The 24,917-nt window shown below is 48.5% G+C and overlaps 1 protein-coding gene across 15 annotated transcripts in view; it reads left to right on the top strand.

Annotated features, from left to right (window-relative positions):
• The window catches only part of SLC8A3 (solute carrier family 8 member A3), a 145,232-nt gene that overhangs the window by 118,574 nt on the left and 1,741 nt on the right, over nucleotides 1-24,917 (top strand). For 8 of the 15 annotated variants that reach the window (XM_074542862.1, XM_014265873.3, XM_026793686.2 and 5 more), the window contains 4 exons: nucleotides 4,072-4,178; nucleotides 14,954-14,971; nucleotides 23,626-23,750; nucleotides 24,282-24,381. In XM_074542862.1, coding sequence (XP_074398963.1) covers nucleotides 4,072-4,178; nucleotides 14,954-14,971; nucleotides 23,626-23,750; nucleotides 24,282-24,381 — 350 coding nt within the window. Of the gene's footprint in view, nucleotides 1-4,071; nucleotides 4,179-5,544; nucleotides 5,649-14,953; nucleotides 14,972-23,625; nucleotides 23,751-24,281; nucleotides 24,382-24,917 lie in introns of those variants that run through there. The other 7 variants (XM_026793672.2, XM_014265863.3, XM_074542860.1 and 4 more) reach the window with 5 other exon arrangements.

The raw sequence follows: 24,917 nt of genomic DNA, 5'->3' as shown, positions 1-24,917 counted from the left end.
TAGAGCTGTCTGAGGTGTGTCTTGGCCCCAGTCAAACTGTCAGAGAGAATGGGGAAGGCTGGAAAGTGTCCTCCTTTGCCCATGTGAAGTGGCCAGAGGCTGGGGAATGAAAGCTGCTTAGCTGAGCAAGATTCCTTGCTTCCCGTGGTGGTGAGCATGCCCATCAGGGCTGCTGCACGGCCAGCCCCTCTCGTGCCCGCCTCTGCCTCCATTAATTTCAAGAAGCTGTCATGATGTTCTTGCAGCAAAATGTTCCCAAGCCTCCCGCTCCCACACGCTCTCTGCCTCTCGGTGTCCTTCTGTCACATCTCTCACATTAACGTGATGTCCTCCCGGGGCAGTGTTACACTCCAGCCCTTCTCTCCATCCATCTCCTCCACTCTTCCTGCCTTCTGAGGACGCAGCTCTCAGTGTGGCTGTAGGTGAGAGATGAGATTATGTAGGAGCAATCTGTGTTTTGGCCTCCAGACAATTTATGACAGCTCAGGACGCAGCTGTATTTATGGTTGCTTTCATAGGCCTGGAGACGAGCGAGATGCTCACAGAGGTGGGGAAGCTGCACAGCAGGGGAAAGGGCAGCCCTCACCAGCCACCAGCCTCACCAGTGGGCTGGGAGGGGTGGCCTGATGGGCCACCACATCCCCCTCTGTCAGCACTGACACCTTTCTGTGGTGACAGTCACGGGAGCAGCCAGCCGAAAGAAGGGCACTTCCTCTGAAGGGAGCAAACGCAGCACTGTGCCCCCATCTGTGCAGGCTGCAGAGCGGCCTGGGAGCAGGGATGCTGCTCTTCCCTCTGCCACAAATCCCAGGGAAAGGTTAACTGCTCCCCATTATGTGGCACTGGGTCTGTGAGCCCTGGCCCACCTCCCCATGTAACTGCACAGTCCTTGCCAAGTTCTGCCCTGCTCCCTTCCCCCTTGCACAGGGAGGTCTGTCAACACCCTGACTCTGGAGCAAGAGCTGGCAGTGGCTGCAGTTTGGCTCCCATCACCCTCATCCCACCACACCTGGCCCCAAGCATCACCTCCAGGCTCCTGCTGTATCCCCAAGGCTTTTATGGGGTGGATGACCTTCTGAGCACTCACCACCTCTCAGCAAATCTGGAGAGGTCAGGCACCACCTCCTTTGGGATTCAGTCAGATGGGGAGAAGGGGGTGCAAGGCTCAGCCTGTGTCCATGTAGGGCACCTGTGGCTTTGGCCTGTTGCTTTGATCTGTCCTTCACCTGTTGTTTCAGAGCTGGGTAAAAGGTTCTTTTTTCCTTAAAAGCTTGTAACAAAGGAGGAATCCAGGAAGTTACTGGCTTGGTAACCAAATTCAGACTCTCTTTTTGGAAAAGCCGCCTGATGCTTGAGTGTGTGGTAGTGGTCCAGTTTGCAGCAGAGCTGAGTTGGTTTTGGAGCCTAGAAGGTTTGTGTTCCAGACTTAAGGGGACCTGCTTTTGCAAAGCCAGCACTTTGCCATGCTAGCTTCTAGGGATCCCCAACAACCCTTTCTCTTTCTTTATAACTGTTTTTTTTTTTTAACATTAAAACAAAGGCTATTCTAAGGAAGTCTCAGCACTGTGGAACTACTTGGGAGGGAGGGAGGGAGGGAGGGAGGGAGGGAGGGAGGGAGGAAGGAAGGAAGGAAGGAAGGAAGGAAGGAAGGAAGGAAGGAAGGAAGGAAGGAAGGAAGGAAGGAAGGAAGGAAGGAAGGAAGGAAGGAAGGAAGGAAGGAAGGAAGGAAGGAAGGAAGGAAGGAAGGAAGGAAGGAAGGAAGGAAGGAAGGAAGGAAGGAAGGAAGGAAGGAAGGAAGGAAGGAAGGAAGGAAGGAAGGAAGGAAGGAAGGAAGGAAGGAAGGATGGATTTACATGCAGAATATTAACTGTACAAAGCCTTAGAATAGCTTTGTCGCAGTACATAAACTGACCCCAGGAAACAGAGTCTGTGGTGTTTTTTCCAAATTTTTGCAGACAAGCAATACTGATTATTTCAAAGCTCCTAGAATAGAAAAACCATAAGCAATGGTACTTATGAAAGGGATTATTAAAAGCAACCCACGTCCAGGAAGCACTGGCTGCTTTGGAAAATCCCACCTTCTGTTTTGTAGTAATGAGCAAGGAAAAGATCAGAGCTATGAATCAGCTGTAGGTTTAACTCAGCAAATTGAACAAGCTTTGCAAAGTATCAGGGGCCCAGATAAAATCTGGTTCAAAAGCCAAATTCAACATCTCCAACAAAAATGAAACAAAAAATCATCATGATGAAGTCTTGGCAGAGCAGCAACATTTACACCAGAGAAATACCTTTTAAAATCTTTCAGGCTGGATTAGCAGAGATTGAAGGAGCCTAGAGAAGGGAAAGGAGGCTTTCTGGCATTGGTGCAGGGTATGGGTAGAGCAAGCACTGGCAAAAATAAAGCTGATTTAGCTCAGAAAGAAGAATTGGAGGTGATTTTTCCTGCATATTCCTGCACTGATAGATAGGCCGACATTGTCCAAATTCTGCTCCCACCCCTGTGCCATCATTTGAAAGAGAAGGGTTGGGACCAAGATCAAGACCAGAGTCAGCACAGGGAACAGGAAGAGAAGGGTTGGGACCAAGATCAAGACCAGAGTCAGCACAGGGAACAGGATTTCCACAGCTGGAGTGCAGGAGGAATTGACTTGAGGGTCAAATTGTAGGATGACCAAATAATTTTGTGGTCATTATTGATATCAGTAGGAATGCAAGTTGCAGTGAAGATTCTCCTGTTCTGTGCTGAAGTGATGATTTTCCAGAGGCTGATGGCTGTGGCAGCATCCCCAGGGTGGGGATCACAGCACCCCCAGGGTGCAGGGCTGGACTGCTTGTTCTCTGAGGCACTGTGAGATCAGAGATACAGGATTTAATTGCAAAGGCTACAGTCTGAGGCACATAGAGATGTGAATTTGGTCACATCTGTCCAGATTGCCAGTGATTGTGATTGCCAGTCCTGCTTTTTTCTTCCTTCCCATTGCTAGTCAAGACTGATTGTGCACAACATGCACCTGGGCCTGATCTGATTGCTAAGGATGGGCAGGAAGAAGAGGAGGAGCTTGTTGTGTCAGGGCCGTGTGTGGGACCAGAGCAGTGGGAAGCAGGGGATCTTTCACTTGCAGGAGGGCAATTGTTTTGAGGAAAGGAAAATACTTTTTATGTGGAACTGACTTCTGGTTTAAAAAATGCAGTTCCAGCTTGGGGTAGGGTTCCAGGAGTCCCAAGATGGCAAGTAGGTACCCATTCAGAGGAGTTATGTGTGCAAACAGTGTTGTATTTAAGAGGGGCTTATGCCAGCTTGGAATGAAAGCATCGATGTCTTCAGTCACAAGTGAGGGATGTGACTGCACAAACCTTTGCAGCCACTGGCAGAATGAGGGGTGTGCAGGGGTTATTTTGAGCTTGCAACAGTCAGTGCAGCCTGTCTGTAAGGAGGCAGTGGCTTGGCAGTCTTTGAGTTGTTTCTCTTGTTCTCTTTGGGTGAAAGTTGTGGGACAGTACTCTGCATAAGGCATGTATTTGCTGTGAAGGAAGCCATGACAGAGTGAGCTCTTCTTTTCCTACAAAATAGTACAAGAACTTGCAAGAAATTTTCTAAAGGAGAAACATGGGATCTGCTGCCCAGCTGCTCAGCAGCTCCAGCAACCAGCACTTCTCAGAGCAGGCCAATGAAGCTGAGGCAGCAGCAGGGTGCCAGCAGGGTGTGTGGATGTGTGTGGATGTGTGTGTGCGTGCACAGGGGTAAGAGGGTGAGGGAAGCCTGCTTCTCTGCTGGCTATGAGACCTCACTGCCCACAGGCTGAGCCCTGAGTCAGTTTGCTGGGGGATTGTTTTTGTCTAACTTCACTTTATAGTTTAGCCTACCATTCTGCCTTTGGGTTAAACAGAAAATTGGCCAGTGTTGCTTGCAGAAGGGGGGCTTTAGCCTTTCTCAAAGGACCATGTTGAGTATGTTCAGTGGGTGAGAAAACTTTGACTCTCTAATGTACCCATTTAACTCTGTCCTTCCTTGACTTTTGCTTCTCTGTTCCCCTCTCCCCTTTATGACCCTTATTATTTTTCCATCCACAGCAAAACAGTTCACATCAAGGTAATTGATGATGAGGAGTATGAAAAAACCAAGAATTTCTTCATTGAGCTGATGAGCCCCCGCATGGTGGATATGAGTTTACAGAAAGGTGTAGTACTGGCCCTGCAGACTAACATTAACGTTCTTTCCTCCTCTCTTCCATCTCCTTCCTCCTCTTCTCTTCCTCTGATGTCTCTCTGTCTCTGACTGCTCTGCCCTAAACACTGCTGTGCACGCACACTGTGTCACATGGTACCCATGGGGTGGCATGGGGAGTGGTGCTGGGGCTTCTGAGAGGCAAAGTGGCAAGGGGAGGAGAGAGAGAAGGATGGAGAGCAGTCCTGCTTGTCCAGATTTCTCTGGTGACTTGAGAGGAACCTTCTGCCACCCCCACTGGAGGGCCCAAGAAAATTTTGTAGTGTCAGTGGGAAGATGTTGGCTAGAAACACATCCAGCATCTGAGGAGATCATTCCCCAGCCCTGGTCCTATGGGTTGTTCCAGTCAGTTTCATGTTAGAAAAACACAGGAATTGAGGCCTGGCAGAGAAGCAGCTCTGTGACTTCTGAGAAGCAGTGGGCAAAGGCTGTGCAACCCCTGGTCTGGTTGTCACAGAGCAACTCTGGGAGCAGGAGCTGAGGGCAAGGAAGAGCCAGGGCCTGCTTTGCTTTGCCTGGGGTCTCACAGCAGCTGTGTACATTGCAGGGGTAGTGGAGGGGGCCAGACAAGCTGGCCTCAAGGGAAAGAGGCTAGACCTGCTCCAGTGCCCAGGGCATTTGTTTTTGAACCTTGGAGGCATTGTCCCATTGTGTCTCCTGTGAGCAAAGCTGTCCATCCCCTGGGAAGACTGCATCCTCATTTGAGGAACAGGACAGGAAGATGGGTAGATACTATCAATAATAGAAAGCAGTAAGAAGTGCCATTTTAAAAATGGGAGTTAGAACCATCAGCCTCCTTAGCAGCTGGTGGAGCTGTAGCCACTGGCAGAGACCTGCCTCTCCACACTGGGGAATGTGTCTCTCTCTTCTCCTCAGGTTCCCAGCCCAGAGTCTTTGCAGACTTATTATTAATCATGAGGGTATTATTACTGTATTTATTATTAATGGTAAGAAGAAATTGGTCTTCCAGCTAAAATGCAGTGGGTAGCTCAGGGTGGTGGTCCCTGATGCTTTTCAGGCAACTGATACCCTTTCCATTACCATCTGACACTGAAAAAAAATGCCCTGCAGATGTCACCTTCCACTAACCATCAGCAAGGTCCTCCTCCCACTTTTCCCTGCCTCCTCACTCCCTTGCCAGCCCCCCCCTGCCCCTAACAGCCCGCTCCCAAGGAGCCGCTGCGAGGATGCTGTGTCCGAAGGCTTGCCAGCGCACGCCGCCCCAGCGGGACAGGCTGCGTGCCAGGAGCCCTCGCTGCCGCCGCGCCTCCAGCCAGCTGACCCGCTGTACACGGTTGTCTCTCTTGTTGTCCCTACAGGAAGACCATAAGGGTTAAGATAGTAGATGAGGAGGAATACGAAAGGCAGGAGAATTTCTTCATTGCCCTTGGTGAACCGCAATGGATGGAACGAGGAATATCAGGTGTGAGATCCTTTATGAAAAACTGCAAAAAAGAAAAAAATCAGAATCAAGTATCCAAACCCCAAATCCAGAAAATATAACCTTCTTTCTCCTCCTTACCCTTCCTCCTTTTCTCCTCCTCCTGTAGACGGATCGACTTTTACTCTTTGCCCTCCTGTATTCTGCTCTTACTCTGTTTCAGTGTCATCTCTGTGCCTTTAAGAGCCTAGCTTACTTCTGATCCTCCTTTTGTGCAATGCTTGAGTCTCGGAGGCTGTGTTATTTTGATTGGGTTTCCTTGTCCTGATCTGTTTTTTGTTCTGAGCACACCTTTGCTGTTCTCCCTGCTCCTGCTTCTTTGCCAGGACCTTGGGGAATGCAAAAGGCAAGAGAAGGGTGTAATGCATGGCTGCCCCCTTCAACTCCTCCTGTACTCCCCCGTCCTTCCCTCTGTTGTTGCCTCCAGTGGCACTGCTTTGGTGCTCTTGGGTCCCTATGAAGTGTGATGAAAAGTCCATAGGAGAAGAGAGAAGGTGTGAAGTAACTTGGCTTACTTTTTTTTGAAATGGTTCTTCATGTCTTTCATTTGAAAACCCCTTTAAATGTGTCACAAACAATCACAGTCTGTGAGGATGAAGGGTGTGAAGCTCTGCTGAGGTCCTGCTTCATCTGAAGTGAGACCCAGGATCTCCCAGGAGGCCAGGATTCATTGCTGGAATAAACCGAGATTTACAGCTGTGTCTTGCCTACATCTCCCTTTGTTCTTGTCCTATATGTGTTTGACTCCTTTCTCACTGAGTCTTGCCACTGGCTTCACTAGCTTTGGGGTGGCCTAGGAGGGCCAAGATTTAAACAGAGGCACTTTACATAAAGGAATTCAAATCCTTCTGGGTGCCTGTTACAGTGTAGAGCCAAATGTGTGTGCCCACAGGCTTATTTCTGCTCTCAGGTGCTGCTGTTGGTGGTGGGACACCTGGCTGCTGCCCATGCACTGCACAGTCCAGCTCTCCCTTGCTGAAATGTCTTCTGTTTCTTACCTCATCAGCACAGCAGCTGCCCTCTGGCCAGTCCAAGCTCCCATAGACTGCTCCATAGGATGTTCAGGATAGACACAGGTTACATTAGCATTTCAGTATCATGTAGCATCCACGGACTTGTGAAATGTAAACCCATATTTTAATACTGTTAGACTGCCTCCTGCAGCCCACAGGCAATGAGGGATATCGGGTTTCACTTTGTCAAGCACAAGCCCTCAGTTTTCACTGAAGTCCAACTGCCCTTGAGCAGAAGCAGTGATCAACCTTGCCATATCCCATGGGAGTATGTCCCAGCAATCAGTTGCCTGCCAGGGTAAAGATGTGAACATGGCTTCTAGGTAGAAGTTGTCTGGCATCAGCTTGTAGCCACTAGTTATTTTACTACTTTTTTCCATCATATAAAAGAACTATATAATGCCACAGCTTCCATGTAGCTGTCTGTTCTCTACACCCACAGTATGCTCAGGTTTCTTCTTGGGCATTGTGAAGGCCAAATCCTGGATCAAAGTCTTCAGTCCTAGAATCACACTAGGGTCTCCTCTCCACATGTGTGGAGATGTCTTCCTATCCATGGGTCTCCCACCTCCATCTCAGCAGGTCCAGGAGGAAAATCACAGGCCCCTGGCTTTCTCCTGCTTGGTAGCTTGGAGCAACACAATTAATTTTTTCCTCAGCTGTCTGTTCTCCGTGAATCCTGCAGCCTTTTCTAAACAATGAGCAGAATCAGAATATAGAGTCATAAATGGGCTGTTTTTATGAAGTCCCATATTTCTTTTTCCTACACAGGTCACATTGCACCTGGTTGAATAAGAACAAGTGTTTGGAAAGAACCCAAGTGGCCCCGGAAGTGGACCAGTTGTAAAACGTCCTCATTATTGCTAGGACTACAGAGCCAGTTTGCTGTATCATATATCTCTTATTTACATCTATATCAGCTCTAGTCAGTGTGATTGTCTGATTTGCAAGAGGCAGAGAAGAGGTCAGAGCTGGACTAAATTGATGTGCAGCGCAGAGCCTGCAGGCCAGGAGGTGAGGACACACCCTTGGACAGACCCTCTTTTGCCTGGAGGAAGTAAAGGACCATGCCAGGGGGGAGATGCAGGGCCCCAGTTGGCCTCATTAGAGAAAAGTCAGAGTGAGAGCACCATGGTTTTAAAATATGAGAGGCAGCAGATTAAACTGCATTTGTAAATGTTGCTGGCACAAGGTGGCACAGTCGCTACACTAAATCCAGGGCATCTGGAAAGATCCCCAGCTCTGTACTGGGGATCTTTGTACTCTGTGCACTTTGCGGCACCTCCGATGAGCCTACCTTGTGCCTGGCATGAAGAATAAGGAGCTACGAGAGGCTTTCCCATAGAGAGCATTGTGAGTGATCCAGAGCAGATGCTGTGGCCAGCAGCTTCACAGAATTCATGCATGACCAGCTGGCTCCCGGCGGAGAGGAGGCAGCCCGGGCCACGCTCGGGCTCGCACGTGCTGGGGCATCGTGCGCTGTGCAGCGCTGGGAGGGGGTGCTCGTGCTGGCTGCAGCACACGCCTTCCTGCTGGCATCGTGTGGGTGCTGCCATTGCCCTGTGCCCACAGACAGGGAAAATCCCACACCACAGTCCCCTAGCGGGGGCTTTGCTGGGTTTTGTTGTGGTGATGGATGAACCCCCACGTGACTCACACAGCAAGTGCAAAGCACAGCTGTTGCCTCTCCTTGGGGACCCAGGCCCGGTAGCCTTTGAGGTAGAGTCTCTCTGGGTTTTGGCTACTCATGCATTTGTTCCCAGTGCTGCAAAAGATGTGGTGTTTTTGACAGTGTGTCCTTGTTTTGTTGTTACTCCACACTTAGCTCTGTCACACTGAACCTGTGCCTCGGTGCTGTAGGAGGATTGATGCTCTCAGCTATTTGCAGCATCTTCAAAACCTCTCCTGGCTCCTCTGAAAGCAGGGTGGTGTTGGGCACCTCAGATGAATGGCAGTCGTGTTTGGAAGTAATCTGCAGTCCAGCTCACGCAGAGACAGCTAGTTGTGCCTGCACTACCACAGCTTTGTGCTGAGGGCCTGCAGCCAGCCCAGGACTTCTCCATGCAGAGGGCAGCTCCAAGCTTACCTCAGGGATACAAACAAGGTGGCAGTGATGAAATCAGGGGTGAAATGTTCCCTGAAGTGATGGCAGAGCTGATGACAGGGAGTAGTATGTGCTTTTCAAAGCAGCCTGGGGCAGAGTTTGAGCGGTTTATTTTGGGATGCAGAACTTGGTCCAGAGCCTGGTGCTATTCAGACCCAGTGTGCTGTCCCTGAGGGTACCCACACTGCTGCAGGCTGTGGTGGCAGTGGCTCCTGACAGACATGCAGTGGAGGAGGATGGCAGGTGGGAGCAAAGCTTACTACCACACCGTTGATTTGCATTACTGTCTGTGCTGTCCTGTACACCTGCAAATACAAAGCAGTCACCTCCAGTCATGAGAACTTCTCCTTGGCCCAGATAAGAGCTGTGGGCCACAGGGGTCTTCAGGATAGTCTCTGTGAGGGCCAGAACTCAGCATGACATTCATCCTATTGCTCTTGCTCTCTGCATCTGCTAGCACCTTACTGGAGGAAAAATCATCTCTACACAGAAGTGTTCCTGTGGTGATGCAAACACAAATGCCTGTCTTCAGGTTGACCAGGGCTTGCAGAATGCAGACCTGCCACTGATACAGCCTTTGAACTGGAACATTTTGCATCATCTGCAGATGCTGCTCCTCACTGTTCATCCCCAGTTATATGAGTCATGCTGCTTTGAGCCTTGGGACACTCAGCTGTTAACCCTTGCTGTAAGGACAGCTGACCACTTACTTCTGCTACATCTACTTTGTCTCACAGATCATCTGTTCTTTTTCATCAATCACTTTCTGCAGCTGGAGTTTTTCAAAGTCTTTCTGATCATCCAAACAAATCACATCAAGTAGTTTTACTATAGCAGCTCTTTTTGTTGATGTGCTCCAATAATTCAAAGACATGAGAACAGATCTGAGATTGGTATCTTGCCAGCCTGGCCTGTGGTGACGACCAGTGCTGACTCAGTAGTGGCATATCAGATGCACAGAGCACTGGCAAAGATGGTGCTTGCTGCAAGCTTGTTGCATCTAAGTGAATGAGTAAAAAGAAATCAAAGAGAGAGACTGATATTCTTTGCTTGGCCAGGATGGTAAATGTTGCTTTTCTCTATCCTCCTGACCATTTTCCAGGTTTCCTGACTTTTTTTGTCCTTTCCATTTCTAAGAAATTAATCTTCAAATCCTTCTTGTCTCACCTTTCCTCCATATGCAAAGTCATGTAACCTGAATCCCTGTTTACTGAGTGCTGAAGGGTTTTGAAACTTCCCTGCACCATATTTCTGGGCATCCTTTTGTCAGCACCTTTTTAAAGGGTTCCTGCAGGGAAATGAGTGTCTTCCTCTATGAAGAGATGCTGTCTGTTGGTTTGCCTCTTGCTCTCATAGCATCTCTGCTATTGTGTCAGCTCACAACTCAGAATGCAGATTTTGCTGCTGTCCCAGCAAGATTTTGGCGTAATACTTTCTTCACACATCGGCTTTTACAGTTTTTCCTCAGCCCTGGATTACAGAGGAAGAACTTGCTTTGCATTCCCTGGATGAAGTTGCTCATCTGCTTAAATTGTGGCTAATCTTAGTGTTGATACAGCCTGAATGGCAAGTGAGGCTAGTTTGGAAGATTTCACTTGATTGCAGATAATGGTGCAAATGGCATTTGGAAAAATACGTTACATGAGGATTACTGGGAATCAGCTTGTGAGAATTCATGGCATAGTGGTGGAAGATTCAACCTCAGGGCTGATGCCTGAAGGCTGACTCTGAGGGTTATGTTTTGTGAAAGGGACTGACAACCTTCATGTGAAGTTTTGCTTCAGAAAGCATGTCTCCCACAAGATATGACTTTGCTGGAAATGGCTGTGCAGATGGCTGGCAAACACTGTTATCAGCTGGGTGGCATGCCCTGGCTTGGGAAGATTTTGTCTTCTCAGCCCTCCCAGCACAGAATCAACTGGTGCAGACAAATCTCATAACTCATCTCCTTCTAATCAAGTGTCAGCACCTCTGATGGGGAAGCTTTGTGCCCAGAGGGAGGATGTGACTGGGAGTCACAGAGAAAGGATTGAATTGCAAAGAAGGAAGGATTCCCAGATTGGATTGATCCATCAAGTTATCTATATCAAAATATTGATGAAATTATTTGACTTGTTACAAAGATCCATACCTGTTTAAGGTAAGCTGTATTGATATGTGTGCTGCAGTTTTCTGAAGTGTGAACAGATGGTAAGAAACTCCTTCATCAACTCCATCAGCTGCTGATGAGAGTAGCAAAAAAATGTTAGATTGTTGTTACCTCATTCCCTCAAGGTTTAATAATTTGCTCACAGCTCTGTGATTAGGCTGAATGTTGCTGATTCTCCTGATGGAGAGGAGTTTCTTAGAGTCTGCAAGAGCTTTGCTATTGCCTTCAATAATAATAGGATTCAGGCTAATGCTGCAAAATCTCTGCCTTGTTTGGCCTGTAGAAAACCCCATGTTAGGTCTCTTCACAATCTGTTAGGGAAACATTTTACTCACTTCAGTGAGCAAATCTGGAGGCAGAGCCTGCGGACAGTTACATCTGGGAGATGGGGGACCATTATCTCCTTGGGAAGGGAGCCTGTGTTCCACATGGGCACTTCTTGGCCACCTTTGAGTGTGCAGGGAGTGGAGACTGTGTGTTCTCTTTGCCTGTGGCATCCTCTGACTGCCCTGCTGTAGGACTGAGAATTTCCTCAAAATTCATCCTCCTCTCTCTCATTGCAACTCCCTCTCTAAATCTCAGGCCTTTAACAAGGATCCTCTTATCTATACTCAGTGGCTTCTCTGAGTCTTTAGGGATACTGATTAGAAAAGATTTATATTAATGAAGAATGAGTCCAGAATAAAGCATGCAGCATAGTCAAATCTCTCAGTGAGGTAAACAGCAGAGAAAAGTGTTTAGAAAAAGGCTGGGACACACATTCGGCACATCAGGTTGCTGTAAACACAGGATTGCTGGATTGCTGGTCTGCTTCAATCCCAAGCCTGGTTCCTCTTGCTTTAAGCTTTTTGGAGTTAACACAGGAGGTGATGAAATTCCTGATCTGTAACCCACACCAACATGCATGTCGCAGCAGAATTTGACCTCAAAGTATGCCAAAAACATGCAGAATAAATGGCTTATTAGTACACAGATTTTTAGCAGCTTTTTAAAATTCAGGTTAAAATTGTCCATTTTCAGGGGTGGCAAGGGAAGCAGAGTTCATGCATGCATTTTTGACTTCACCTAGTCAAAACCAAGCCTTCAGTGAAGAGAAACCCCAGTGAAGGAGGAGCAGGGATCCACAGCTAAAGGCTGTGGGTCCTCCTGGGTGAGTCAGCATCACAGCCCCCTTATCTGCAGGCACACGTGTTTGTCCACAGCACATCATGCAAGGGTTAGGTAAGGGATACTTGGGACTGCTATTTTGGAGTTGGCTGCGGAGCTAATTTTAGCAGTTCCCCGTAAGAGTACACATGTTAAGCCTCTGAGACTACCTGAAATGCCAGGAGCAGTGAGGTGGCCTGGCTTGGCCCCATAAGGAGCGTGATGTGCAGAGCAGCAGTGCAGCAGAGGGAGAGGTGCTCTGGGGAGGGCTAGAGGGATGCAGCCCAGGCTGGGGAGAGTGGAGGGAGGCTTGTGGGATGGGAGCAGCACGGAGGCCATCAGTGAAGCTGGTACAGGTACAGCATCCCCAGATGGGCTGTCAGGAAACATTACAGGTCAGGGCTAAGGGCACATTAGCAGATGTGTGTGCAGGAAGAAAGCTTTAGTCCGTGAAATAATTTTCTTCATTGTGCTTGCATGCACAGCATTCACTCTGAAATATAAAGACAGAAGAATCCCTTGGCTTTCTGCAGACTGTATTCTTGATGTTTCATTCATAGCTTTATAGGCTTCTTCAAATATTCATGTATTATATCATAAGTGAAAGGGAGAAAAATTGTTCTTTTTCAGGCTCACACGGAAATGGGGAAAAAAATAAACTCAAATCCCAGAGCAGTATAATAACAGTTTTAACAAACACGAGGAACCAATGGTTTTTTTAATAGCCACAGTAGCTTAAGGTCCCAGTAATATTTCATTATATTACATTTGAACACCAGACTGACCCATTGTACTAATGCTTGTAATTGCAAAAGGCAAGTTAAATTTCTGTGCATTGTCTGGAGAGCCAGAAGACCATGGAACAGTAAGAAGGTCCCATGATAGCATTAACTGCAGCAGGACAGAGCTATAAGGAATCTCCAGAGTCATGCTACCAGGGGTACTGGTGAGCCTGTTGGAGACTTCAAGGAGAGGTGTGTGGATGTCAGGAGGTGCAGGCAGAGCAAACATCCCTTTGCATCTTGTGGCTCAGTGGAACCTAATGCAGAACGTACTCACGAATAGTTTCCCCAAAGTTTTTACTCTCAAAAGGAATTGACCCTGAAATGGAAGGGTTGCTCAGCAAGGAGCCTCTTCATTTCACCTTTCGCTGTGCCTCTACCTGCCCACATGGACAAGGGAGATCTCCTGGGTTGCCTACAGTCCTTCCAGCTGAGGAGACGGATCAGTGGATGAACATCTTGGCTGGGTCAGTGTCTCTCTGCAGACTCTCCAGTTTCTCTGTTGGGAAAGCTGTGCCCATGGTTGCTGCTCAACAGAGCAAGGAAGTTACTGGGTGTCAGGACTCAGGATTAGTTTCCCTGGCTCTGCCATGGATGTGCTGTGCGACCTTTGATAAATTGCTTAGGAAATCACTTTCAAATGGCACAGATACAATTGGGTGCATCTATATAAAAGTGCCTGCTTTTCAGAAGTCTGAACCGGCAAGGCTGGGAAAATTAGCACTTTTGGACTCCAGCCCACTTCTGAGTTTGCAAAATGTTCCCTTTAGCTTCTTTTTGCTTGCTTCACCATCTGTCAAATAGGGCTGTTAATACTGACTCTGTACAGAGTTTTAAGCTTCTGAGACTAAAAGTGCACGATAATAAGTGTTAGTAATTACAATACTGTCATCACATGCAACCAAGTCTTCAGGGATTGGTTTGCTGTTTGAAAAACAAGTAGAAGTTAAAGCTATGGCACAGACTTGGTGCTTGGCCCCTCTCAAAGAGTGTTTGAGATTTTTAGCTATATGGATTCAGCTGCAGCTGGTTTGATACCTGGATGTAAGCTGTGGCTGTCTGTGGGTTATACTTCAGAGGGATCCAGCCAGATGTTTCTTTGTGACAGCTCTGGGGAGTGGAGAAATCAAGAGAGGAGAGGGTCAGGAGGTCACTTCCAAAGGGGCTGGACTGTGTCTTTATGGAGAGCCAGGGTAAGGTCATCCCTTGCAAGGACCTTCTCTCCTTTCTCCTCTTTTCCTCCCACCTCAAATCTCAGAGGACCATGCAGTCACATTTCCTGAGACCATGAAGTCACATTTCATGACAGGCAGTTGCATCCCACTATGGTGATGTTGCATGGCCCGTGTCCATGCAGCACTGTCAGGCAGATCAGCAATTTGGAACAAAGAGATCCAGGAGGACACAAACAGTGATGCTCTACATGTGGCTAAGCTCCTCTAGGTACCCTGAGCCTCTGAAAGTGGTACCTGTGGGGTGTGGGATAGGTGTAGGTGATCCAGGGCATCATCCTGAGGGATGATGCATGGCTGTGTAACCCCTGCCCCTTTTGACATTGGAGGCCATCTGTTCAATCAATGCCTCTCTCTGATGCTCCTCTTCTCAATGAGCTGCCCATCACCTTCTCTTCTCAGTACCTACAGGTTTATTGGGGCTCCTCAGTTGTGCCAAGCCCTGCCACAACCACACATACCCAGCTTAGGCAGGGGCACCTCCCACGCCTTTGGGTCAGTTTGGCTTGTGTCAGGCCCCAGTGGCAAGTGTAGCTGCCCTCCTTCCCCCCTTTCCCTCCTTGCCACTTCCCCCTGCTGCATCCCATCCCTTTGCCTTTGTTGGGGGGAAGGGGTGACTTTGGGGAGCCAGTGCCGTGGTGCTCACTGGAGCACCCCAGTCTCCTCTCCATCTTGCTGCTGTGGTGTCTGCTCCCCAGCCTGTGCCCAACATGCAGCCCTGGTGAGCTCGCACGCTGCCTTGCACCATGTCCATTGCTCACTGACAGCCTTCATCTGCAAAACTGTTTTTTCCCAGTGGATATTAACTTCTTCCCTCTTTTTCTTTTCTCTCTCTGTCTTTCTCATGTTCTTTCACCACAGCCCTACTGCTCACACAAGGTAAGTGCTTTTTCTCCTTTCCTCTGGCTGCTCTGGCTCTCTTTTTGTCCCTTTTGGTCAGAGCCTCCCTGCTTGTGTTTGCTGTGTTGTAGACAACCTCAGCTCGTGATGTTTGTGTCTAGTCTAGTTAAGAGCAGTACAATTAAGAAAATAACAGTGATTGATTGATTAATTGATTGACTGATTGATTGATTGATTAATTGATTGACTGACATCTAAGAGCATTTCCCATATTCCAGGTTTTTCCTGGCAGTTTGGGGGAAATGATCCAGACAGAGTTGCAAAGCAACACAGGCAGCTATACCTGGTCTGAAGCTGTGACTCGAGACTCTCTTTAGGCAGCTCTGGTGCTTGGGTTGTGCTGATGCACAGGGGAAGACAGGGATTTCTGCAGGGAGGTGGCATTTCTGCAGTGTGGGACAGTGTTGCCTGGGGTGGGTAAGGGTACAAGGTTGTGCAGGTGTCCCCTTCCCATGGAGAGTCACATGTCACCCCTCAGTCCCTTCACCCCTGTGCTCTCCACCTTCCATCCTAGGGGATCCCCAGGGTGTGCCCAGCACCAGAGCAGTACTACCAGGATATGATCAGCACTGTTTTCCTCCTCACCCTCAGCTCTGGTTCTGCACTCTGCATCTCCTGTTCCTGTGTCAGGATTTCATGGGTATTAATACAGAGCCCCTTTTCCTTGCCTGAAATCCCCATTACACTGGTCTGTCTTTATCCCACTGTGGTGCAGTGTATGCCTCCTGTATTGTGGTTATTCCTTCAATTCCAGATGTGATTACTGTTCAATTTGCACAAAGAAGCACTTCTTGAAGGATAAGGGTGGGCATGGAGAGTGAAGAGAAGAGGTTGAAATCCCACAGGCTTGCGAGCAGGCCTGAAAACCAAAGCGTTCATGATGCCTGAGCTGTGCTGCAAATCCAAGGAGCAGCATCTGCCACACAGGCTTCAGTCTGGCCCCTTTTTGGAGGATGCCAAATCTGCTGCACAGGGGATGTCCTGAGCCCTCTATTGGACTAATTAGAAAATTGCTAGTGGCAGGCAGAAATCCCCAGTTCCCCAAATACCAGCTAAGGGTGCTTATGGAAAACTCCTTGGAATGGTTTGGACAGTTTCCTTTGTTACCTCTTCAGATTGGGGAGGACTGGAAATAAGTTGAGCGCAGTCTCCTTCCCAGTAATTTCATTGCTTTAATTCAGTAGCTGCCTAATTTGATCAGAACCCTGGGAACCAAATAATTCCTATTAAAATAACATAACTTTCCTCCCTCTGTTTTGATCCAGCCTGATTGCTTTTGGCAGCTGTTACTGGAGGACTTGGTCACCAGCTATGAAAAGTTACTTTTTGTAAGGGAGAGCCTCCTCTCTGTCTGGTGAGGGGTGCCTGGTGTGCCCCCCTTGCCGAGCGGCCTCAGGGTGCTCTCTGTGCATGTGATGTGTTTGGCTCATGGTGCTTGGCCCCCACACGTGCTTCAATACAGCAAGCAGGCACGTGCTGGAGTGTCACTCAGCAGCAATCAGGGCTAATCAGTGGGGAGAGAAGCGACGTCCTCGTTTAGTCCATGTCATGTTAGATTTAGGTTACACCGGAGCAAGGGAATCTTTGTTTAAAAACTGCATTATTGAATGTTCCAGTGGAATCTGTCAGTCCCACACCTCGTCCCTTGCCTCCTGGAGCAGCTTGCACAGCTCTTCCTGGGCAGCATCCCTTTCCTGGGGATGTGTCCCTGGACTGCTGGGTGCCCTGGCTCTCCTCTGCAGCCCTGGGGCATTCCTCTTCCCATGGCACCGCTTTGGCAGCCCCTGCAGGGCCAGCAGCTGCCCAGCCCCTGCTCACAAGAGTGATCCCTTCTCTTCACAGAAAGTGTGGGTACCCTGATGGATGAGCCCAAGTGACAATGCCTCTCTTGTCCCAAGAGCCCTTACCTGGGAAGAAATGAGGGATCCTGCCTTTGGCCCCCCGGCCTGGCAGGGCTCTCCCAAGGAAAACAGGGATGTGAATTTTACACAAGGTGAAGTAATTGGGCAGGGCACTGGTTCTGCTCAGCATTTATTTCTTCCAAATTTCTTCTCTCTCTGAGCCAGACTTGCAAGGCCATGCAGCACTTGGTCATGTGTCCAGCACCAACTGTTCAGGCTTCAGAGTAGCATGGCATAGCTGTGGAGAGACTTGAGGGTCTGGGGGTTTCTTAACCTTCTCTTTTGACACTGGCAATGATCTCTCTGTATATTGTTTATACAGGGAAATACTTGATACCAAAGTGCAAAGGTACTCCAGTTGTCCCTGCCTTTGCCAGCAGTAGAGGAGCTGCTCTCAAGGTCTTTCCAGCCTTTGCAAAAGTCACTGAAAGCTTGGGCACGGCCTTTGCTTGAAAGTTCTTGGGCTCTAAAGATCTAGATCTTTAAAGGGCTATGGAATTATCTATATGGTATATAGTTCTATATCATTATTTCTATATACTCATCTAGTTCCAAGAAAGTATGTCTAAATATATTTCTTTATTTATGCATTAAAACTCCCATGTCCACTTAGCAGTGGGCAAGACCGAGGAGCAGAGATGCCAGTTGTCTGGCCAGTCAGGGATGGTCACGTCAGCAGCAATCTCAAGGCAGAGCCAGGAGTGGAATAATGCTCAGTTCCCAGCCCTGTGCCTTTGCCTCCCTCTCATGAATGTGCATCATTTCCCAGTTACCATTAAGGAATGCTGGGCATGTACATGGGATGTATCATGTCTCAAGAATAGCTTTCAGGGCTAAGTCAGCAGATTCCTTACATTTTAGAAGGCAGCCTGGGCTGCCAGTGCTTGTATGTGGACATGTGCTTCTGTAAAGGGCATATCCATATGCTAATCTCCAAAGCCAGAGTGTCTTTTAGCCAGGAGTCTTCTCCACTTGTGACTGACAGCTTGACAGTGCACTGGAGAGAGGAACTCATTCATGCTCTCTATTTACTCTGTTTAGCCAGGGTTATATCTTATTAAGCCACAACAAAAAAGATCCCATTTTAATTGTTTTAATTTTTTCTTAGCAGCCTAGTGTCCAAAAGGGGTGACCTTCATGCAGATACATGCCCACTCCAAAAATGGATGGAGACAAGATAGCTTGAAGAGTGTGAAATGGCCTTCAAAGCAATCTTTCATTAATACATTGCTGGTTTTAGTCCAATTTATTCAGCAAGCATCAGGGAACCCAAACTTGTCCATGGTTTGGTAGTTTTGCAGCATTGCCTAGGTGATGGGTATCTACCTCTCTGATGGTGTTACAGGGCCTTCCCATTGTCTGCTTCAGCTCAAAAGATGCAGTGGGCAGATTACACAATAGAAATGGATTTTGTCAAACTTTGATTTATAATGTGGCCAGGAGGCCACAGGCAATGTCTAGTTCCTGTTTGATTCCCTCCCGACTCTGAAGGAGGTTGAGTGGGCAAGCAGTGCAGGATATGGGAACATAGCTCAGTGCTCCCTTTTCCCTGGAATAAATACAATGAGATGGGGATATGCTCACAATATTTTGACCCCAAGAATTGGCCTGTCATGTGCAGGTCTGAAATGCTTTGCAGATCACTGCAGCTCAAGTCCTGGGATGGCCCTGCAGACATAAGTTGAGAGAGACAGACTGAGAGGGATGTGGGGTGAAAGCTGGGCGGTGAGCATGGCAGAGACATGCCCAGGGCTGCAGAGCACAGCAGTGGCAGGACCATAACCAGGAGCTGCTCAGCCCCCTTGTCTGTCATAGCTTTAAGGGTCTGAACAAGGCAGAATGAGAGCATGGAGTGGTTTATCCTCTTGCTTCCCACACAGTCCAGCATCTAGTGGGTATCAGCTGTGGCTGTTGCTACAGCCCAAGCAAAAGCGAACTTGATCCTCATTCCTCCCACCCAGCCTTTGATTTTACTGTACCTGTTGTCTCACTTGCTTGTAGCATATTCTCTCTACCTCACTGGCTCCCTGGCACCAGGAGCAGGGTACCTTGGTGCAGCAGCTGGCACAGCAGCCCCAGCTTGCCTGGCCTCAACAGCCTGTGTGTGTTCCTGCTGCCCAGAGAGGTTCCTAACTCTCAATGGTAGCACATACCTAGGTGCCAGAGCAGACAGGGTCTAGGGTACCCCTCTCTGGCCACCTTCTCCTTTCCAGGGCGGAGGTAGAGGCAGCCCAGAAGGTCCTGGCAAGCTCTGTTCTCGATAGGCACAGCCAGACCTTATCAGGCTTAATTGGAGTTGACAGCAGGGAGTCCAGGGTGCAATCCGCATTGAAAAGTAGGTACTGATGCAGATACAAACAGAAATCAGGCTAGTTAATAATTAAGCTTCAGCTTGGCAGCATTCACCTTGACAGACATGACCTTCCAAATTAAAATCTCTCTCCCAACATACAATCCCCCCCATCCTTGCTTCCCCTACCTTGTGTTCTATTTATCTCAGCCCTTGGTAGTCTTCTTTGCAGGCTGCCATACTGGGGTGATGTGTGACACACATCACAGATGTCCTGTCTCTGCTTCCTTCAGGAGCCCTCCAAGACCCCAGCCCTACACCAGACTGTGTGGGAGCATATTCCACACTTGCAGCAAGTGAGCAGCCTGATGGATTGCAAGGATTGTTGGAAGCAAGCGAGGATAGCAACCTTCTGTGGCTCTGTAGGCGGGCTGGTGCACCCTGTGCTGGGTGAAGTGCCTCCCTGAAATGCCAGAGTGTTGGCATTGTCCTCTGCCACTGGGTTTTGTGCAAGAGTTTATTCCTTCTCAGCTGTTGGGTCAGTACACACAGGCTCAGCTCAGCCCTCAGCATCCCATTGAAACAGGCAGACCCAACAGGCCTGGAGCAGTCTTGAGATGGGATATGGTGTTTTGCAGAGGTTGACACTGATTCCCACCCCAAGATGCTCGTGTGTCCTAAACAATAGGTGGGCAGAATTGGTGGAATCATGTAGGTGCTTCATATTGCTCTTTGAAGGTGCTCAGCCCATCTTAACTGTATGGCAACTATAGGTTCTGGAGAAAAAATATCAGCTGGGCTCCTAAATTTGTCCTTCCTGCCACTGCCTTAATTTAGAAAACAGTCAGCAGCCTTGTATTTAGCACCTATGGGTCACTTGCATAAGTACATTGAGCAAAATCCAGTACAGTACTGACATGGGAGTCTTGTGTTTTTCTCCTGCATTAGGATGGAGCCTCAGTGAAAATACAATGGCAGCTTAAATGTTTTCAAATGCACCTTTGAAATTTAGGTTTAGGTCAGGTTTCTGTGCTTTGCTTTCCTGTTGCACGTTCAAAAATGTGACTGAATTTTAATGAGACATTAAGGGATTACCTTTTTTCTTCCTTATCCAAAAGCTTCCACTATTAACATTTCTATGAGGTACCCATTTGGACATGCTCCCTGTGCCTGGTCTCCTGTGGTTTGCTTGCAGCTGACATTGAAAGACCTAGCTGGACAGTCATGTTCAATCACTTGTCCCTACCGGATGCCCTTTGATGTGCCATCTTGGGTGCCCATGTTCTTCTGTCTGCACCCTGTTCACCATACACATGGAAGAGGAGGTGACATCAGTGCCTCACTTATTCATGTTTCTCTGGGTGTGCTGTCAATAGGCTGAAGGTCTCCTTTGCCAGTCAGCTTTTCTCTTCACTCCAGGTGACTTACTGAGGGCTTGAAGGTGCCTCTGGTAGCACTTAGTCTGCTGGCAAGGTGCCTTCTGAAGTAGCAGGACTCCTACCACCTTCACTTTGTGGAGTCTCTGGTCCTGTGCTCATGATAGCATCTAGCCCCTACGCTGACAGACACTCTTGGACATGCTTGTGTTGCTTGATTTACTCTAAGAGCTGCCTGGCAAGTGATTGCCTTGGTTGTGGCATTAGTAGGTGATCGACAGGTGGCTTGCAGAGACATCAAAGCCACATACTAGAAGGGGAAGGTCTTGTGAACACAGGCATTCCCATGCAGCCTGCCCACCCGCCCAGGACATGGCACACACAGGGAGGAGATCTTCCTCCTCAGGGAGGGATTCACATCTTCCACTGTCCTGCCTGGTGCAAGTACATAAACTAGCATAAGCAAGATGCCAGGTTCTCGGATAAAGCTGTGTTGGATACTATTTCCTATGGAGATAAGAAAACTTGCTGCATTGCTCATGCCTCCAGACCTGCCTGCAGTTCAGCCTTGCCTAGAGGCATAACATTTGCGTGAGACTCTGTGTTCTTTTACCATGCCAAAGGCTTTTGTAATCAGTTAGATTGGGGATTGAGGTTTCATTGCATCATTTCTCTGGGAGTTGTTAAGCTAAGGAAATGCTGCCTGATATTCCCTATTTTCAGAGCATTTCCTCAGATTCCAGGCATTTGCTTTCTGCGCTCTGCAACTGCAGCTAGCGGGCAGGAGCCTAAGGGACTGTGCCGCCAGCTGTGACTGCAGCTTTTCAGATGTGTTTGTTCCAGGGAAGGTTGTACTGAGTCACACTGTCAACCAAGTCTGGGCTTTGCAACCCTTCTGGGATGGCCGTAGTGCTTTTGCTCAGTTCTTTATTGTCAGCACATGTCAGCATGTGCTCAAGCTCATCTGCCAAGCTGGGTTTTGTGGAGCTGAGGGTGCCTTTGCCCCTGACTTTCAGGTTTCGAGGAGCTCAGACAGAAGCAAATCCATGTCATAAGTGCTATGGCAAATGATGTGTGAGCACCTGCATTTTCATTGATGGACACAGCTTATCTTCACACACTCCCAGGCAGAGCAAGACACTGGACTTTCTTGTTCTGTGTCTTAGAAAAAGAGATGTACATGATACGAGACTCCTTGTTCCACTGAATACAAATACCTTGCATCTTGTTCTTGATAATCGTCAGTTCATGCATCCAAGTGTAGTGTAAAGCAGAACATTTTCAAAGAATCATGGAATTATAGAATCATTAAGGTTGGAAAAGACCTCCAAGATCATTGTCTAACTTCTGACCAAACAGCACCATGACAACTAAACCATAGCACAAAGTACCACATCAAGTTCTTTCTTGATCTCCTCCAGGGATGGTGACTCCACCACCTTCCTGGGCCCATTCTGATGCTTAACTACCTTTTCAGTGCATCCCCCTGCATTGCCTTTCTTCTTCTCCAGGTGCTGTGCTCCTCTGTCTGTGCAATTTTTTTCTAAACTTACAGGGATTCCTAAATCCAGATGATGCTGTCTTGGAGCTAGGCAGTGATGGTTTTGATGTACATTATTGATTTTAAATGATGGATGCAACTTTTCTGTTTCTGTGATGGATTATAATAATGTCACCTGCCATAGGAGGTCTGGCAAGGCTTACAGCCTTTGCAGTCAATCTAGTCAGGCAGATGAAGAGAAAAGTCAGAGTTTATAAATAGATTTCCCTGTGACTGCATAATTTCTATGTGACTTTTAGTGTGTAGTATGAGATCTGCTGGAGTCCACATGGGATCAGTCACATCTGAGGCATTACCTGGGCATTTGTTCAAGCTCTGCAGGAAACGTTAAGTAACATCTGACCCACTACTTAGCCAGAACAAGATGCTCTGCCTTGGTGATATGCTCTCCCAGGTTCTAAAGAGCTCCAGCTTGCACTACCAGGCTCAGCTGGGCCCTGTATTGCAGCTTGTACACCCTGACTGCTCAGGCACAGGAAAGCCAGGGGAGAGCCAGCCCCTTTCTTGAGGTGTCAGTTTTACAGAGAGCCCATCAGCATCTTCCTGCACTAAGGCATGTGAGTGGAAGACAAGATCTGGGCCAGGCCTAGGCACCCTTCCAGCTGGTTGGGATGCTCCTTCCCATCTGGTCAAGCAGAACCCTCTTGAGGCACCTCGCTGGGTTAGCTGGGTCATCAGCGAGATTGAGCCTGACACAGGGTCATCTCAGCATGCTGCTGACCCAGCGTCCTGGTTTAGTTTCCTTCAGCAGAAACTAAATACGGAATTACGGAATGGAATATGTTGGAAGGAATCTTAAAGATCATCTGGTTTCAACCCCACTCGCATGGGACACCTTTCCCTAGGCTGCTCAAACACCACATCCAACCCGGTCTTGGAATTCCAGGGACAGGGCATTCACACCTTCTCTGGACAACCTGTTCCAGTGCCTTAGCACCTTTGCAATATTATGAATGGAAAAAACTACTTGTTTCATTACTTGTTCACTTTTCCAATTCATGTGTGGTTTACATGTGGTTGTGACTGTGTGTCTGAGTGTTAGATCAAGCACTGAGTGGCACAAGGAGCCAACCATGATTTTTTACTCAAAGGGGGAAAAAAGGCTCTGTCTCTTGTTAATGCAAATGAGGGAGCATGTCAGGGTGTTACAAGGGTCTTAAAGGGCACTTCTGCCAAATGGCAGAATGATTTTTTACCTTGCTCTCCCCAAAACTGTGGCTGCTGCAGGGGTGATGGGAGAGTGGATGTCAACTGAGAGCATCAATGCAGACTAAAGAAACATTTAAGGGTTTTTTTGTTAACAAATTAAAACCACGTTGCTTATGCTGTTGGTGACTGATATTCAGAAATCTCGGTCCTTTGTTTCTGTGGTCCAACACCCCACCACTGCCCCCCAAACTGCTGTGAGGGGGCTGCAGCAGCCCATGCTCAGGCCCTGCAGACAAGCCCCCATGGTGCCCTGGAGGGCTGCTGCCCACAGCTTGGTGTTGGCCTTGCTTTCACAGAGGTGGCTGAGAGGAAGATGACAGTAGAAGAGGAGGAAGCCAAGAGAATCGCAGAGATGGGCAAACCAATACTCGGCGAGCACCCCAAACTGGAAGTCATCATTGAGGAGTCCTATGAGTTCAAGGTCAGTAGGTGTCCCAGGGGTCCTCCAGGAGGGGAAAGCCATGTGGCACTGCCGAGCAGCCTTGGAGAGCAGGACTGAGGAGGCAGCATGTGCTGGAAAAGGTTGTTGAGAGAGGAAAGAAGTATGTAATGCAGCTAAGGATGGATGAAGTCTACAAGAAATGTCAAAAGTAGCAGCTGCTGGTTGGTGGGGGTGGACAGAGAAAGGCAAGAAGGCCCTGATGGATGCAGAAGAAGCCAGTGGGCAGGAGGATGGAGGAGCAAAGCTGTCTCTGGTGAAGCAGGGTTGAGGGAAGAAGGAACCTAATCAGGATTGAGATGTGGCAAACAAGCAGGCTCTGGTGAGGTCTGGATCAGCCAGTCCAGCGAGAAGGTGGGCTCAATCCTAGTCATGGCCTAATCTAGCTGGTAGGAGAGTGCTTGTGACACTTTTATAGTTTGGAAAGGGTCTGTGAGACCACAGTGTACTGCAAGATCATCCTTGCCCACTAGCAGCTGGTTTAACTGCTGTGCATCTTTATTCCCACAACAGAGCACCGTGGACAAGCTGATTAGGAAGACAAACCTGGCTTTGGTTGTAGGGACACATTCCTGGAGGGACCAGTTCATGGAGGCCATTACTGTGAGTGCAGGTGAGTGGGACATCAGAAAATCCATACGAACATCCACAGGATTCATACATCCTGGAATGACAGCATCTCCCTGGTCACTGATGCTCAGCTGTGGTCACCCATCAGCAAAGCCAGTCCAAAGAGCTCCTCTGCTCCAAATATAGTGGGCTTTTGCAGGTACATTAGTGAGGAAGCCAGGAGATCCATCTTCTGGTGCAGAGCCCTCCAGAAGGCCAGTTTTCAAAGTCTGTGTCAGATGGTGGTGCTCCTGCTGCTTCAATGATCTGATGAGCTGTGTGCAGGCAGCAAAATCCCATCCTGGCTGGGATCCTGGCCAGTGCAGGTAGCTCCTACTGGGAGATGTCCTGAGATGTCCTGTCATAGCCAGTAGAGTTCCTGGGAGTAGGGAGAGTTACCACATGAAGACTGGAGATGTTGCCTCATGAGGCAGCTGCTGGTAAAAGAAGAAGCCCAGAACTTGCCAGCTGTTGTCTGATGAGAGAGCTCACTGCTTTCAGAGCCAGGCAGCTGTGGGGAAGGTGTTTTAGGCACATCTG

This window comes from Zonotrichia albicollis, chromosome 6, assembly GCF_047830755.1.
Source record: "Zonotrichia albicollis isolate bZonAlb1 chromosome 6, bZonAlb1.hap1, whole genome shotgun sequence".
NCBI lineage: Eukaryota > Metazoa > Chordata > Aves > Passeriformes > Passerellidae > Zonotrichia > Zonotrichia albicollis.
This window is presented reverse-complemented; position numbering and strand designations above follow the sequence as displayed.